This window comes from Cetorhinus maximus, chromosome 10 (assembly GCF_964194155.1).
Source record: "Cetorhinus maximus chromosome 10, sCetMax3.hap1.1, whole genome shotgun sequence".
Taxonomy (NCBI): domain Eukaryota; kingdom Metazoa; phylum Chordata; class Chondrichthyes; order Lamniformes; family Cetorhinidae; genus Cetorhinus; species Cetorhinus maximus.
In genome coordinates, this window is record NC_135888.1 from 109,630,991 (window position 1) to 109,649,649 (window position 18,659).

The following is an 18,659-nucleotide window of genomic DNA, read 5'->3' on the forward strand; positions in this document are numbered from 1 at the left end:
AACATACAATGCTGAAGATTAGTGGCAGGCCAGAAGATTGGGAAAATTTCAGAAACCAGCAAAGGATGACAAAAAAAAAGGGAGAAATTAGAGTATGAGAGAAAACTACCAAGAAATATAAAAACAGACTGGAAAAGCTTCTACAAGTATGTAGATAGGAGAAGAATAACTAAAGTGAGCACTGGTCTCTCAGAGGATGAGTTTGGAGAATAATGGGAAACAGGAAATGGCAGAAATTTTAAGCAAGAAGTTTGTATCTGTCTTCACAGTAGAAGACACAAAAAACATCCCAAGAATAGCAGAGAAGCAGGGGCCAAAAGGGACAGAGAAACTTAAAACAATCGTGACTGCTAGAGAAAAAGTACTGGGAAAACTGGTGGGGCTAAAGTTTACAAGTACCCTGGACCAGACAGCCTGCATCCTAGGGTTTTAAAAGACATGGCTGCAACAATAGGGAACGCATTGACTAAAATCTTCCAAAACTCCTTAAGACTCTGGAAAGGTCCCAACGGATTGGGAAACCCCATATGTAAAAGCTCTATTCAAGTAAGGAAAGAGACAAAAATCAGAAAACTACAGGCCTAACATCTGTCATTGAGAAAATGCTAGAAATCGTTATTAAGGAGTTATTAGCACGACATTTAGACAATCATAATACAATCAGGAAGAGTCAGCATGGTTTTGGGAAAGGGAAATTATGTTTGACAAACTTAAGGATGTAACCAGCAGGGTGGATAAAGGGGTACCAGCAGATGTAGTATATTTGGATTTCTAAAAGGCATTGGATGAGGTGGCTAAAAGATAACCACACAAAATAAGGGTGTGTAAGTTCGGAGCTCACCAGTGTCAGATTTGGGGGGTACCCCAAAGATGTGCTGGGGAATCTCTCTGGGAAGTTCCCAGGTAAGAGTTTGCATGGCAATTGCCCAAAAGTGCACAGTGCCTGTGGGCAATTGCGTTGTGCTGGGAACCATCCGAAAATGCGGTTTAAATCGCAAACTTCGGATGGTTCTGCCAGGGTTATACCAATAGTTATAAAAAGTCAGAAGCATTAAAACCTCTTCTAACTTCTGAGTAGCTATTGTAAAGACCCAGACCAACTTCACAGGGCTCCCCCAACACCCCCGAGCCCCCTCAACAGGACTCCCCCCGACCTCTGACACCCTCCACATACCGACCCCCCACTTACCCCACCCCGACACACCCTCACTCCCCCAGCTCCGACAAACCCCCACCTCCAGCACACCCCCGACACACCCATAGCCCCCCGACCTCCGACGCACCCCACTCCCCCGGACTTCCGACGGGGCCCCCAACCCCCGACACCATCCACCCCGATGCCACCCCTCCCCAACGCCCCCTATTCCCCAACATCCAACGCCCCCAAACCCCCGACCTCCGTTGCCCCCAAACCCCTCCCCGACCTCTGACACTACAGCAAGTTCTGTAAAAAAGGGGGCACGGCCTCTCCTTGAATGCGCTGGAGCTAGGCTTCGCTGGGGCCTGCGAGGAGTCTTTCAATGCAGCCTCCAAGTAACTCCGGCCAATAGAAGTGTCAACATAATTTTCAAATTCAGGTAAGTAGGTATTTATTTCTTATAATTCCTGCGGGCCAGCACTTTCCGACGCAAGTCAGATGTTATGGCCCAAGATCTCATGTGTTGGGGGTGTTATATTTGCATTCATTGAGGATTGGCTAACTAACAGGAGACAAAGAGTTGGGAGAAATGGATCATTTTCAGTCTGGCAAACTGTAATTAGTGAAGTGCAGCATGGGATTCGTGCTGGAGCCTGAATAATTTACCACCTATCTCAATCACTTGGATGAAGGGACCGACTGCATTGCAGTTAAATTTGCTGATGGTACAAAAAGATAGGTAGGAAAGCAAGTTGAGGAGGATACATCAAGTCTACAGAATATATAGGTTAAGTGAATGGGCAAAAATGTGGCAAACGGAGTATAATGTGGGAAAATGTGAGGCTGTCCACTTTGGCAGGAAGAATAGAAAAGCAGAATATTATTTAAATGGAGAGAGACTGCAGAATGCTGAGGTACAGGGGGATCTGGGTGTCCTTGTATATGAATCACAAAAACTTAGCATGCAGGTACAGCAAGTAACTAGGAAGGCAAATGGAATGTTGGCCTTTATTACAAGGAGGGTGCAATATAAAGGTAGGGAAGCCTTGCTACAATAGTACAGGACATTAGTGAGACCACACAGAGTACTGTGTACAGTTTTGGTCCCCTTATTTAAAGAGGGATATATCTTCATTGAAAGCAGTTTTAGAAAAGATACGACGAGGCCGATTCCTGGAATGAAGGGATTGTCTTATGAGGAAAGCTTGAGCAGGTTAGACCTATGGTTTACAACAAATATACATTCCTTTGAGGCACAAAAACCCAACAGGAAAAGTGATCCAACCGTGACTAACAGGGGAAGTTAAAAATTGTATTAGATTAAAGGAAGAGGCTTATAAAGTTGCCAAAAGAAGTAGTAAGCCAGAGGACGAGAATTCAGCAAAGAAGGACCAAGAAACTGGCAAGGAAAGGGAAAATAGAATATGAAAGTAAACTTGCGAGAAACATAAAAACAGCCTGTAGAAACCTCTATAGGTAAGTAAAAAGGAAAAGATTAGCAAAGACAAATGTGGGCCCATTACAGGCAGAGACAGGAGAATTTATAAATCGGGAATAAGGAAATGGCAGAGAAGCTAACCAAATACTCTGTGTCTGTCTTCAAGGAGGAAGATACAAAAAACCTTGCAGAAATACTAGAGAACCAAGGGACTAGCGAAAATGGGGAACCGAAAGAAATTAGTAATATCAAAAAATTAAAGTACTGAAGAAATTAATGGGACTGAAAGTTGGTAATTCCCCTGGACCTGATGATCTACATCAGTGTTGAAGGAGGTGGCTGTGGAGATAGTGGATGTGTTGGTGGTCATCTTCCAAAATTCTATAGATTCTGGAATTATTCCTGCAGATTGGAAGGTAGCAAATTTAAAAAGGGAGAGAAAACAGGAAACTACAGGCCTGTTAGCCTGACATCAGTAGTAGGGAAATTATTAGAATCTATTATAAAGGATGTAATAACTAATAGTCGTTTGGTAGTACAGAACTTGAGTACTGCTGAAAAAAAGACATGTTATCAAAGCTTTTCCTATTGCACTCATCAGGGTAACATGCAAGAATTTTCGACAGTAACAGGGGAACAATTTATACTGCATAAGAAGAGTACAAGATGAAAAGCTTTAATAGCAAGTTCTTTTTTCAGCAATACTGGAGATGGAATAACCGGACACTTAGGGCTGAATTTTGCCGTCGGCGAGCAGGGGGCAGGGCCTGCTCGCCGACGCACAAAATGATGCGGGATGACGTCGGGGGGAACCCCTGACGTCATCCCGCTCCATTTAAATTTTCAGGAAAGCGGGGGCACAGCCAAATCAGCTGTGCACCTGCCCACCTTTCAATGGCCAATTGAGGCCATTGACAGGATAATTAAAACAATTAAAGAACCTGCTCATCCAACCTTGAGGTTGGTTGGCAGGCCAGAGGCCCCGTCGGGCTTCTGAAAAAACATGAAACCTCATCCACCGGCGGGATGAGGTTTCATGTAGGGTTTTAAAAAACTTTAATAAAGTTTGAGTGAAATTTATTAACATGCCCCATCTCGTGTGACATTGTCACATGAGGGGGACATGTTAAGGAGTTTTTTATTTTTAATGTTTGTACAAGTGTAAGCGATCTCCTTGAGGCAGCACTTAGCCTCTCGCATTTGGAGAATCCCCCCCCCGCCCGCACAGGAAGCGCATAGCACTTCCCACCGGGCATCACGCTGGGCAGGCCTTAATTGGCCCGCCCACTTAAAATGGCGGCGGAGATCGGCTCCCTGCCCACTGGAGATTGGGTCGGGCCCGCCCGCCTGGTGGGCAGAAAATTCTGCCCTTAGAAAATAATGGCAGGATTGGGCAGAGTCAACATGGATTTATAAAAGGGAAATTATGTTTAACAAACCTGTTGGAGTTTTTTTAAGGACCTGACTATCAGAATAAATAAGGGGGAATCAGTGGATATGGTGTATTTGGATTTTCAGAAGGCTTTCAATAAGATCCCACAGAAGAGGTTAGTAAATAAAATTAGAGCACATAGGATTTGGGGTAATATAATGGCTTGGATTGAGAATTGGTTAACAGACAGAAAACAGGGAGTGGGAATAAATGGGTCATTCCCAGGTTGGCAGACCGTGACTAATGGGATACCGCAAAGATTAGTGGTTGGACCCCAGCAATTCACAACCTATATCAATGATTTGGATGTGGGGACTAAATGTAACATTTCCAAGTTTGCGGCTGACACAAAACTAGGTGGGAATGAGAGTAGTGAGAAGGGTGCAAAGAGACTTCAAGGGGATTGAGGCAGGTTAAGTGAGTGGGCACGAATATGGCACTTGGAATATAGTGTGAAAAATGTTAAATTATCCACTTCAATAGGAAAAGCAGAAATGCAGAATATTTCTTAAATGGTGAGGGATTGGGAAGTGTTGATATCCAAAGGGATCTGGGTGTCCTTGTTCATTTATCACTGAAAGCTAACATGCAGGTGCAACAAGCAATTAGAAAGGCAAATGGTATGTTTGCCTTTATGGCAAGAGGATTTGAGTACAAGAGTAAATAAGTCTTGCTGCAGTTGTAAAGAGCCTTGGTGAGATCGCACCTAGAGTATTGTGCATGATTTTGGTCTCCTTACCTAAGGAAAGAAGAGACATAACTTGCCATGGAGGGAGTGCAATGAAGGCTCACCAAGCTGATCCCTGGGGTGGCACGATTGTCCTATGAGGAGAGATTGAGGAGAATGGGCCTGTATGCTCTAGAGTTTAAGAACGAGAGGTGATTTCATTGAAACATACAACACTTTTACAGGGCCTGACAGGGGAGATGCAGGAAGGATGTTTCCCCTGGATCTAGAACCAGGGGTCTCACAATAAGGGGTAGGACAGTTAGGACTGAGATGAGATGGACGTTCTTTACTCAGAGAGTGATGAATCTTTAGAATTCTCTACCCCAGAGGACTGTGGAGGCTTACTTATTGAGCATGTTTAAGACAGAGATTGATCGATTTCTAAATATCAAGGATATCAAGGGATTTGGGGATTGTGTGTGAAAATGGCATTGAGGAAGATCAACCACGATCTAGGTAAAAGGCAGAACAGGCTTGAGTGGCCAAATGGCCTACCCCTGCTCCTATTTCCTACGTTCCTATACTCTTTAGAGTTTAGGAGAATGAGAGGTGATCATATTGAAACATTTCAGATTATGAGGGGGCTTGACAGGGTAGATGTTAAAGGGATGTTTCCCCTCATGGGAAAATCTAGAATTAGGGGATATAGTTTAAAAATAAGGGGTCACCCACTTAAGACAGAGATGACGAGGAATTTCTTCTCTCAGAGGGTCATTAGTCTTTGTAATTCTCTTCCACAGAGAGAAGTAGAGGCTGGGTCATTGAATATATTCAAGGCTAAGTTAGACAAATTTTTAATTACAAGGGAAGGCAAGAAAGTGGAGTTAAGGCCATAATCAGATCAGCCATGATCTTAATGAATTGCAGAGCAGGCTCAAGGAGCCAATTGGCTTACTCCTGCTCCTATTTCTTCTGATCTTCTGATCTCATGAACAGAACTTTGGATCTTGCAGTCTGTACAGTTGAGTATCACAATATGCAGTTCATTTTCCCAAACTAAAACTCGAAGTTGGATCACATTGTCAATTCACTGTTCTCTTCTTAGTCCCACAATTTAACATATTCTTTGTACAGAAACTGACAATTTAAATACTTTTTCTCAGTGTTTTGACAGAGATGATATTCCCAAGGAAGGTAAACATTCATTCTGTTTTGCTAATTCAGATATGCCGAACAAATTAATAACTGTAAAACAGCAAAAACATTTATGGAGTGAGCACTTTTAAAAGCAGATTTTAAATTTACGTTAACATTGATTTTTCTGGCCCCTCTTGTCACAACTAGAGTGATGCAGCGGTTTAAGTAACTTTCCATCTTTGGGCTCTAATTTAACCCAACTAAATGTACGTATCGTGGCCCTGTTGCCAGTAAGGGTCCAACACAAATTAAATTAGAAGTATCGTCCCACTGCTAGTGGGTATGAATGTACAGCATTAAACTACTCACAATTCAGCACAAAATGGTACTAAATTGATCATTGATTGGAAGAGGTTGCAAGGATGGCTATGCAGGGATCCAATGTCACACTAATCGAGTGGGACGTGCTTTAAGAAGATTAACGTTAAGATATGTTGCTGTTCTGGATTTGGGGTGCTTGGCATTGACTAATAACACCATCATGATGTGCAGAGAAATTCAGCAGAAAGTATAAAATAGGCAATAAATTCATTGCTTTATCAACTAAGCAATTTAAAATGGAAATATTCTTTAAAGATTAATCTCATTAATTCCAACTGAAACTAAATAGGAAAGGAAGTAGCAAAAAAGCTTGTTGCTTTACTGACTGCGCTGACAGACTTCATTGTGAGAGAAAATGACTCCTCCTGTGCAACACTACATTCTGGCTAATCCAATTAACATCTCGCATAATGCCTATTTAAGACTGAAACATCACAGTGCCAAATAACATCAAATTAGCCATAAAACTGACAGGCACAATTAATTCATACCTGATGATTGCAAACATGGAATTGAAGTTCTTGCATTCTCGGCAGTGCAGGGCAATTTTGATGAAATGTTTAATTATCTTCATCCGTTTCCACTGAACAGTTTCCTTCAAAATCTCAGTGGCAACCCAGAATGTCTCCTGATTGATAACATCCTCAAACTGCTTGAGATGTACATTTCCAGTTTTTGACTGTCTTTTGAACAAGTCATCTATATATTCAGTGGGTTCAATATTACGGAACAATTCAAAGTCTCGCATTGAGAGCTGAGTGGCTACCTCAATAGTGCTAAGTTGTAGCAGAGATATTTGACTTTCCCTCAATAATTCCTGGGCATCTTCATCTGAACAAAGAGTCTCTGTTTCCATATTATTCTTCAGATAGTACCTGAACAATGAAATAAACAGAAATTATATTGCTGTGAAACTTGGTATTGGCATTTTATGGCTGTAGTTCAAAATTATTCATAATTGATTTCAATTAGTTTTTCAGATCAGAACCTGTTTCCAAATTTGCACATCACCTTTCTCCAACTGCCCTACCTCTAAATTGTTTGTGCTCTTTTGCTGACTCAATTTAGAAAGGCAACAATCATCAACTACTTTGAAGTGGTTCCTCATTCTTCATGATACTTTTGATTGTGAATTTTTTCTAGATTAAGCCATGAGACTGTCATAAATACAAAACAATGCTTGGATTCCAAAAGAATTGACCATAACATCCAATGATGGTGATCAAAATATCTGGAAAATTATCAATCTAATTTCACTACATTACACAGTGAGATGGATTCATAAATAAACAATAATGTTTGGATTATAGTAAAACCAACCATAATATCCCACATCTGTGATCAAAATACCTGGAAAATTATCAATCTTGTAGAAGTTACATTAATTTCAATATCTTGTACAAAATATCAGAAGATTAATAAATAATTGTTTTGCATGCAACAGGTGATGCCATTCTCACCTGCCATTCAGCTGGATCCGGTCAGCTAGCTTAGATAACTGGTCAGGAAGTCTCCTTTGCTTGATGACACCTTCAGGGCTTATAGAAACCTCACAGAGTGAGTAGGTCTCGGGTGGTGCAGTCAGACCAAATTCATGGACAGAATGGGCAACAACTTCTTTTGCAGTGGTATCTTTGCTTATGATGATGTAACAACTTTGCTGATCTGCCTTAAAGACTCGGATGACTTGATCTGGTACGTCTATTTAAAAAAAAATGAAGTGCAAATATATTCTGTTGCCCATATCCGAAGTCAAATGTTTGCCTTATACAGAATGCTCCGTCCAACCATATAAATATAGCTGAAATCTCACTGATCGAACGACACAAGGAAAAAGGTTGAGGGATTCTTGCCTTTCCGACAAAACATTTACCGCTAGTCTGCATGACTGTTTTACAAAACAGTTGAACATTTGCTTAAATTGGCACTAAACTTAATCATTCAAGAGGAATGCGAAATCGTTTTAACATTACAAATACTGAAGATGGAATAAAGACGACAAAATGATTAGTATTATGGATTCATTCTTTGGTGGGCCAGCATTTGAAACTCACCCAGGGAACAAGCATGTCTGTTTCAAAATATCTCCAGAGTGAATAAGGGATACCAAATATCAGAAAGTTACCACAAGATGTGTAACAATTTTACACATCTCAAAGTTTAAAATATAAATTCAAGATTTATTTTTCAATACAAAGAATAGCCAATGCTAATTCTCTGAACGGTCCAGTGATTCAAATTTAGTCTGTACTGTATGGCAAGATATCAGAGTTCACGTCAGTTGGCAGTGGAGGCGGAGGTGTGTTGGGGGGGGTGGTGGGGGGGAGACAGCATCTCTAGGTGAGGGAGGGAGAAAAGCATTGTCCAATGTTCTTATCCCTAACTAATAACCAGCAAACCCCACTAGAAATGTGCATGGACAATAGGTGAGGAAAGGGTCAGGCTTCATTATGATAAGCCACACAGTGAAATAGCCTGTTGTTGCCTATCAGTCATGAAAATACATGAAGCATGTCTACTTGAGTGAGATAGTGGAGGGCTATCACCTTTCATGAAACCATGCACGAGCTTCAATTGTTGATCTCACTGAATGGCAAAGCAGGCTCGAAAGGCTAAGTGACCTACTCCTGCTCCTTATTTGTATGTTTGTATATTTATTTTCTAATTGCCTGCATGCTGTAATACATAAACAGATTTATGATGGTGCTGGTACTTTTATATGCCCAACTATAACTTTTGAAAAGTAAGGTATTTGTATAAAAAAAAGTTTAAAAACAAGAAGCTTATCTGATTAATGCATAAATGGTGCCATTCTATGCTACACATCAGGTGGTCTCTGGTTTGATTCCCCATTTAGCTGGTCTCAGGCAGGCAACAGTTCAAGGCACTATGACTATTTTCTGCATCCCTTAACCAGAGAGGGATAAAAACGGGAAAAAAATCAGACAGCTAGAAAGTGGGTGTTCGTTGAGGACAGAATTGGATTGAGCTGTGATGCTCTGCGTGGTTGAACAGTTTTCTGATGCTCAAGTTTAACCTTAGGGGAGGTAGCAGAGGATTGCCAGAGCTTGAAAGAGTCTACAAGAGAAAAGGGAGAAAGCATTTAGCTAATGTGCATAGGACAATGAATCAACTATTTTTTTTTCCCAAAAGCATTTATTATAATGACAAGCTGTATTAAACTGAGCCCTAGGAAAATGACAATAACTGAAATTTCTGTTAGTGGCCTATAGTCAAAACTAAACTGACCACCATAGACATATATGGGGCAGAATTTAACGCTGATCAGGCGGACGCGCGCCCAACCCAATCGGACATGAGATGAAGTCGGGCGAGCATCCCAACGTCATCCCACGCTCGTGCAATATTTCAGTCAGCAGGCGCGTGCGGGTGTCAGAGCCGCAACCGCCAGCAATTAAGAGGCCGGTTAAGGCCATTAAAAAGGCAACTGACCAAAATTTCATAATGCCCATGTGATTTCGCACTCGTCGCATGGGCAAAATGGGCAGCAGACATTTTGCAAAACCCTCATCCAAGGACAGGATAAAAAGGGTCAGCAGCATTGCCAGTGTAAGTGGTGAGGAGTTTTGGAGACAGATCGCTGTCGTTTGCTATTGGTACTTGGCAGCTTCATCTCTGTTCAGGGCTTCATTGTTAGCATTTCCAGACTTCGTTTCAGGACCTATTGGTGTATACAAGGAGGATTCAGACCATGTGGACCCTTCCAGGTATCAGACAGCCTTCCATTACCCTGGTAATGGGGATTGTGGTCTCTGCTGGTGGCACCTCCTCTGAGGAGGAAGGGAGGGGCAGAAGGAGAGGAGGCCAGGAGGCCTACGCAACTTCCAGGGGAGCGACCTGTGAGAGGAGAGGCGCAGGCACAAGGGGCATAGGGCCAGTGGGTAGTCCAAGGCAGAAGGGGCCGCAGAAGACGCCACTATCCTGCTGCCAGGATTTACAGGCAGCGATGCAGCTATCTCAATATGCCCAAGGTGCAATGCCAAAGGAGGTTTCGTCTCTCTAGGGACTGTGACCTCCATTTGTCAGGTGATTAGGCCTGAGATCATCTCCGACTGTGTGGGTGGACACCCATGCCAGTGGCCTCCGAAGGTCACAGTGGCCCTTAATTTCTATGCATTCGGCTCTTTCCAGGGATCCGTGGGGGATGTGTGTGGAGCATCCCAATCAGCTGTCCACAGTTGTGTCAAGTTGGTGACAGAAGCTCCGTTCAGCCGGGTAATGACATTCATTCATTTCCGTACGGACAAGGCCAGCCAAGCTGAGTGACCCAGAGAGTTTGCAGCAAATGCTGGGTTCCCCACATCCAGGGTGCAATTAACTGCACACATGTGGCCATCAAGGCGTCAGCGGGTCAGCCGGGTGCCTCTGTCAACAGGAAGGGATTCCACTCCATGAATGTGCAGATTCTGCAAGTCTGTGCAAGGTACCCTGGCAGCTCCCATAACACTTATATCCTGAAATGCTCCCAGGTGCCAAGGGCTTTTCAGTGCACCAGTCCAACTGGATGGATGGCTGCTGGGTGACAAGTGCTATCTGTAAAAAAGGTGGCTTATGATGCCTCTCTGCCGTCCAAGAACAGAGGCAGAGCAGTGTTATAATAGAAGTCATGCCTCCACAAGGGCGTTGATAGAGAGAACCATAGGTCTTCTGAAGATGTGCTTCCGATGCCTGGGCCGTTCAAGGGGTGCTCTGCAATACCCTCCAGAGCGGGTGTCACTGATTGTGGTTGCATGCTGCGCTCTCCACAATCTGGCACTGGCAAACGGGGACCCATTGGAGGAAGAGGATCTTGATGCAGCTCCACAGGCCAGAGGATGAATCCAGTAGTGAGTTAGAAGAGGAGCACGGTGAGGAGAACGCAGAGGGCATGGAGGCAGACCTCTGTAACCTCCAAGGAGGCAGGGTCACCAGGGACATCTTGATCCAACGTTCCTCCAGCAAGGCTGCCAAAGAACTGCTCCCACCTTATGTCAGTTCTGCTGCCTCCATCCAGGATGTTCAAAATGCCCCCAACATGTGAACCACAATCCACTGAGTGCATGTGCAATAAAAGTTGAGTGACTCATGTCCAGCATTACATACTTGCATATCCTACACCAAAAATAAAAACTGAAGGATACTCAGGCCATCACAACAAAAGCAAATTTAATGTTATTGTCACATTGAAATTACATTGAAGCAGTCCATATCCAAATGCAGCAAGACCTGGACAATATGTAGGCGTGGGCTGACAAGTGGCAAGTAACATTCGTGCCACACAAGCGTCAGGCAATGAGCATCTCCAACAAGAGAGAATCCAAGCATCACCCCTTGATGTTCAATGGCATTACTATCACTGAATCCCCCACTATCAGCATCCTGGGGGGTTACCATGGACCAGAAACTGAATTGAACTAGCCATATAAATACTGTGGCTACAAGGGCAGGTCAGAGGCTAGGAATCGTGTGATAAGTAACTCACTTCCTGACTCCCAAAAGCCTATCCACCATCTACAATGCACAAGTTAAGAGTGTGATGGAATACTCCCCACTTGCCTGGATGAGTGCAGCTCCCACAACATTTAAGAAGCTTGACACCATCCAGGACAAAGCAGCCCACTTGATTGACCACATCCACAAACATTCACTCCCTCCACCACCGATGCACAGCAGCAGCAGTGTGTACCATCTACAAGATGTACTGCAGGAATTTACCAAGGCTCCTTAGACAGCACCTTCCAAACCCACGGCCACTACCATCTAGAAGGACACGGGCAGCAGATAGATGGAACACCACCCACCACCTGGTAGTTCACCTCCAAGTCACTCACCATCTTGAGTTGGAAATATGTCAGCGTTCCTTCACTGTTGCTGGGTCAAAATCCTGGAACTCCCTTCCTAACAGCACTGTGGGTGTACCTACACCACATGGACTGCAGTGGTTCAAGAAGGCAGCTCACCACCACCTTCTCAAGGGCAACTAGGGATGGACAATAAATGCTGGCCCAGCCAGCGAAGCCCACATCCCATGAATGAATAATAAAAAAAAACCTTGACATGACCATTACTGGTGTTGATGTCCACACCAGTAGACATATAAACCAAACATAACTGAACAGAAGGTCGCCCGTGAACAATCCCTTTTGCGCTCATGGTGCCTTGAACTTACGTTTGCGAGTGTTGCGTCTTGGTGCCTCCCCCACCCCCACTTCGCTGGCAGCGGCATTGGAGACAGCCTGCTGACTCTGCTGTCTTGTTAGATTTGATGACCTTGGTGATCGTCCTCTGGTCATCGGACCCAGTGCTGGGAGAGCGCGGCCAGTGCCACAGCTGGCATCTCCCTAGTCATCACAGCCTCATCAGATGCCACAGTCACCGGAGGAGGGGCAAAGGAGCTGCTGCCGTCATCCGGAGCGTCGAGAGGAGCCTGAAGTGACAACAATCAAGTTGTGCACCAACGTGAGGTCGCTCTGAACCTCCCTGCTCGCCACTGATGGATGGGCACCTAGCTGGGATACTGGGTGCCTCATCCATCACACTGGCACTGACCATCTGAGGTCATCGCTTGTGTGAGGGCTTGCAGATCCAAGCACAACCCCAGGAACCCCTGATTCTGTTCTTGGAGCTGCCTCTCCATGAGAGTCGCCACTCTCTTAACGGGGGAGGCACAGTGCACTCGGCCATGAGAATCAACACAGTCCTTATGCTCTGCATGGACTCCTCTACAACAGAGACTATGGCGAGCAGACCCTCTATGGATCCCCGCCAGGTCCTCCCGCACATCCTGCTGGCCATCCAGCATCTGCTGCCTAATGGATGACTGGAGGCTCATCACCTGTCTTTGACCCAGCATCGTCCTGGTCTCCAGCAGTCCTCCGACTGCCGGCGCCCTGGGCATTCTCTGCCTTCGCCTGCACCTCAAGCAAATGTGAAGTGCCCTCACCAATGTGCACCGACAATGTAGCCGACGACCTAACGCCCACCAAGATGCTGATATCTGCACTGGTGCCTGGTTCAAAGTGTGGATGTGACGCAGGTGCAGATGATGCCCGGCGGCCCTCTGGCATCAGGAGTGGCTCTTCGGGGTCCTGCAATTGAGTGCATGCTGGCGAATCTAAGGGAGAAGAAGGACACATCATTAGTTAAAGTCATCACACAGTCACTGTGCATGCCAGGCACTCTGGTGAGACAATGGAGATCTGCATCACAGTGCCATCGTCTTTCAATGATCAATGGGGTCTCTAGGTTTGAGGCTCCCATCAATGAAGAGACTACACAAGAATAACTGCACAATCCGGAACTCTCATTTCTGTACTGTGCTCTTACCTTCGTCTGACACCCCAGCCTCTCCACAACCAGTTGCACGGGGAGCATGCCGGCTCTCCAGCTCAAGGGAGTCCTGTTTGAATCTGGTCAGCAGCAGAAGGTTGGGCGGGCCTCTGCCTGTCCATGACCTCTCCAATTGGTTATGACTCATCTTCTCCTGAAAGGGCACAGCAGCGTTAATTAGTCCACTCTCTACCTGCAGCGCCATTGCAGCCGGGCCAACCCCACCTGAGAAACACCTTGCAGGGCACATCCGAGTCGTGGCCCTCTAGCCACAAGGCACTCAGTCCAAGCAGCCAGGGCTCACCCCCTTGGCCAGCTCTGGCGTCATCGACATTTGGCACTCAGACTCAGTTACATGAAAGCCCATGACAGAAACCCATGACCCTTAGCAGACATCATCCTTGAATCGAGGGACAGCCTACAACATAGTAGACCAAAAGCTTGGTCAGAGATATGTCTTAAATGAGGGAGAGATGGAGGCATAGAGTTTAGGAAGAAAATTCCAGAGTTTAAGATCTGGGTAGCTGAAGACATGGCCACAAATGGTGGAGCAAAGAAAAATTTGGGATGTGCAAGAGGCCAGAACAGGAGAAATGCTGATATTCCAGCAGGTTATAGGACTGGAGATTACATAGATAGAAAGCAGTGAAGCCATGAGGGAATTGAAAACAAGGATAAGAATTTTTAAATTACCAGACTGGGGGACAGTGTAAGATAGCAAGCACATGGGTGAAGGGTGTACAGAGCTTTAGCAAGTTAGGATATAGCCGCAGAGTTTTGCACCTGGATATGTGGTAATTCCATCCTTAAATATAGAGACTATAATGTTTCTTATCACAGATGCTAAGCTACTAGGTCAGTAATTACCCAGATTAGCTCTGTCGCCCATTTTAAAAATGGATACTTCATTGGCCATTCTACAGTACTCAGGCACATAGCCACACAACAGAGTCTTTGGAAAAGAATATCAGCTATGGTGTATATATAACAGTCAGCTAATTCACTAAGAGCCCATTTTGTGTGACTAGCGCAGACCAATTTCACCCCCTAGGTCTTTTTGGCTGCTAGCTTCAGTGAAGCTGAGGAGCAGTTTTTAGTGTTGCCATCAGCTGTACAAGAGCTCGGCCAGCTGCAGTGGAACAATATAAAACTGTCTTTAATGTATGCCTAACCTATACTCAAATCAGGAAGTGCTTGATCTGAGTGTTTTAACACAGCGTGACACTGGAAAAAGTTTTCTATTCCCAGAACTAACATGTTGATGCGAACAAAATACTGATTTTTAAAATGTGCAATTTCAAACTATAACAGGTGTCTCCAACATCTCAACTTTTCATATAGGTTAAAAAGTATTTTGTAAAGTTAGGTTAGAAAAAAAGGGTGATATGGGAAAGCAATAAGCCAACTTACAATGGACATATTTCAATTAGTACAGTGTAGATATAGTGTGTTTTGGATGACAGCCACAATGAGGGTATAGATTATTGAAAAAAATTGTACATGCACAAAAAATTCAAGGGAAATACAAAGGGATATTTTTGAAATTAATTTATAAAATGCCTCTTTTTTTTTCCCAGAGCACCTTGGCATTGCCATACCACATAATTCCAATGGAAGGGATGTTGGGTTGATGACTTGCTTCTGTCTTCTGTCAATGCTGTACTTCAGCTAGTTCCTAAGGAATGCATGAAACAGATTGACAACAATCCTCCAATTGACTTTCACTCCTTCTTTCGAGAAATTACCAGGCTTCTACTTAGTGCCTCTATACAACCACTTGACTGAGATCAGCAACTCAACAAGTTGCGAGGGAGGTGAAATATGGTGGGCAGGAAACAACAATTCCTCTCCAGAGTGGTGTGTGTAGATTGTGCAAAATACCACACCTTCAAAAAGATACAGGGTTTTTTAATCTATCCCTGCGAAACTAAATAAAAGCAACATCACAATGTAAACATTTGTAATCTGTAATTGTGTACATCAAGGTGTGACATAAAGTGAACACACCATACAAAGAAACAAGCATGCAATACAAGAACACAGACATAGAGGACTGATGGATACTCACTATAAAAACCTGCAGCTGTGAGGCGGATAGTTTAGGAGCAGAACAGACAAAAAGGAAATTACATGATATTCAAATCAGTGTTTGAAGAAAAGTCACAAAATAATTACAGCAGCCAGCTCAACTGTAAGAATTTCAATAATGCAAAGCGATCAGCACACATTTTGAGTTTAATAAAATCAATGTCTTAAATGCCCCGGTTGTATTCAACATAATCAACAAGGGTATTAACTCAGCTTTTGTTGAGAAATAGCCTCGAGAAAGGAAAGCAATTTTATTAGAAACTAAAGTTTAGATTCCTTTGATTTATTGAGAAATTTTGTTTTTAGAAAAAGGCATCCAGAAGAAAACCACAGGGCAAAATTGAGTGCTACATGGAGTGAATGCTACATGGAATGGCTGAATTTTTTTTGGGTGGCTAAGATGGAGATTTTATTTTAGCATTGGTAAACATGTCAATTTATGAGATTTGTTAAAGCAGTATTCGAGTTCCACAAAAGGTAAAACTTGTATTTATTTAATGCTTTTCACAAGCACTGGCATTTCAAAGCAATTTACAGCCAAAGAAGTACTTAGAAGTATAGTCAATATAGGAATGTAGGAAACATGACAGCCAATTTGCGCACAACAAGCTGCCACAAACTGCAATGTGATAATGACCAGAGAATCTGCTTTTGTCAAGCCAACATTTGGTTCAATGCACCTCTTGGAACTCATTTTTTTCAAAACAGTTTAAGCATTTAATACATTTTTTCTACATTTATTTGAAATAAATATGAGTTGTGGACTTTCCCTTTCCAAAATGCACCACGCTATCCGAAGATCAACTCTGCATAGAACCATGAGAAGTGCACAGAACTAAATTTCCAGTAGTCATCTGTGCTACTTTGCAAATAACCTGTTCAAAAGAATATCAACCAACTGATCAGCTCATATCTAAAGAAAGTAATGCCATAAGTGTAAGACATTTGGTAAGCTAAAAAAGTGAAGAAACAGTTTCAGGAGTTCCAACTCTTCGAATGCATGGATTTCATCAAAGACACCCATCAAGTTCCAGGATTTGAAATATTCTTTTAGTTTTATATGCTTTCGCGTCATGGTGCAGACATAAGAGAAAGCAGACAGATACAGAAAGTGGAACACGGGATTCTTGTGAGGAGAAGATACAAATCACTCTCAAGAGGTGGTCAGCTTTTCTGTTTGGCAGAAGGGACAGGAGCTCTTGGAGCCATTGCGAGCGCTAGCTAAAAATGTCCAAATGTAGAAGGCTTTGTGAATAGCTTGGATACACTAAAGAGCTGGGTATTGTACCAGAAATGGCTAAACAATGAACTGAGTGTTATTGGTTGGTTGGTTGAAAAGGAATTCTGGAGAACTGCACCATCAGGACTGTTGTGACCCAGGAAGAGAGGGTTCATAGAAGTGTGGGTTTCCTGATGATAAAAGCTATTGTCAAATAAGACTTCTATCCTACATGAATAAAGGACAGCATTGTGTGGAAATGTGTAGCCACGTGGTGCTGCATGTCTGCGGGGAGTGATGTGAGTGCGTGAGGTTGCATCTTTGGGGTATATCCACTATTTAAAGTGAAATTTACCCTTTTATTTCAAGTTTCATTTTCCTGTTGATTGACATTTAATTAACATTGATTCTGATTAGTGCTAAAGTGAAAGTTACAAAAAGTGAAATCTTGTTGGTAATTTCCTCTTTTGGGGTCATTCAGTAAATTTGTTTATTTTGGTTTACAGTTTCCCCACGGGAATCGTGACAAATTAGTGTGGCGTATTTTTTTTTAAATGTTAGTGTTCTACATATAGTGCATTAACATTGTATGCAGAGTAAGCCCTACAAAAACCCTTGAAAGCTCAATGGTTTTTTTTCCCCTAGCCTACATAACAATACTAAATACATTCTTATTGAAGTACCGTGGGATATTCTGAAGGTATGCGATTTTTTTCTTCTTCCTTAGATCTGAAAATTGTTAAAACAAGTTTAAAACCAACTGCTATTTTTTTTACCACACTGAGTTTTGAAGGACGTCCAAATTTTTTTTTAAAATTATGTTTCATTTTAAATGTAGATAAAGAAATATTTCTAGGTTTTAATTTTTTACCTGTAGGATTTGTGAAATCAAGCATGCTAGTAGCAGGTTGCAACAAGTCAGGGCTACTAGAGGAAAGTGTTCCAGGGAAGGGCATTATAGCAACACTGTGCCTGAACTGCCTTGTTCCAACAATGCTGTCATCCTGCGACTGGCTCACTCCAGCATCACTGTGGATCATTAAAATAAAAAAAAAATAACAGTTCAGTGATTAAAGTAAATAAATTGAGGTTGTACCGAAGCAGTAACAATGTTAGCATATTCACGGTTCTGAATTGGGATAAGGCACCACTCTTCATTGTCCTGATTTAAAACTATAAGAAAATATCTACGAAATTTGTATCAGGGTTTGACAATTCATTATGTTTCACATTTTAATGCACTCATAGCTTGCAATAAAGAATACTTGATGGTCAAACTTAGCTATACTTGGGAGGAGTGGAGAAAAATCACCAAACGAGTCACCCTGGGCTGTTCTTGGGCAACTTCTGGTGACAGGTTGCAGGCTGACACCATCAGAGGATGAAGGACCAGATCACTTGCCTGCCCCTCTTTCGGCTCCTGGGGAATGAAGCATGTTATAGGGAGTCTGGTAAGACAGCAAAATGATCCTCAATGTTTGAAGAATGAAGGGAGAATGTGTTAAAAACAGGCATTTTGTTTAAATGTTAAGGACTGTAACTAAGCTGCATGATATGCTAGTAGAGCATAATGCCAAAGATGTACATATTTGTCATATGTATGCCCAATGTAGAATGATGTTTCAAAGCAGGGGTCAAAATTTATATTAAGTCAGTAGAACTGGGCTACCAAATTCTACACATAGGAAGCGCATTCAGCTATCTGCTTTTAATACAGAGATTGTATGCATGAATGTCACATGGTAGCGATCAAATCAGTGCTAAATTGAACCATGGCACAAGCTCCTACAGTTCTGCTGTTGGGCTACTAAAAATAGCTAACCCAAC

General features: G+C 43.0%; 1 protein-coding gene across 9 annotated transcripts in view; it reads right to left on the reverse strand.

The window, feature by feature from the left end:
- LOC144685938 (rap guanine nucleotide exchange factor 6-like) overlaps window positions 1–18,659 on the reverse strand; it is a 412,496-nt gene that overhangs the window by 59,809 nt on the left and 334,028 nt on the right. For all 9 annotated transcript variants that reach the window (XM_078550986.1, XM_078550991.1, XM_078550990.1 and 6 more), the window contains 3 exons: window positions 17,704–17,861; window positions 7,657–7,897; window positions 6,688–7,071 (listed from right to left, as the gene is read on the reverse strand). In XM_078550986.1, coding sequence (XP_078407112.1) covers window positions 6,688–7,071; window positions 7,657–7,897; window positions 17,704–17,861 — 783 coding nt within the window. The remainder of the gene's footprint in view (window positions 1–6,687; window positions 7,072–7,656; window positions 7,898–17,703; window positions 17,862–18,659) is intronic.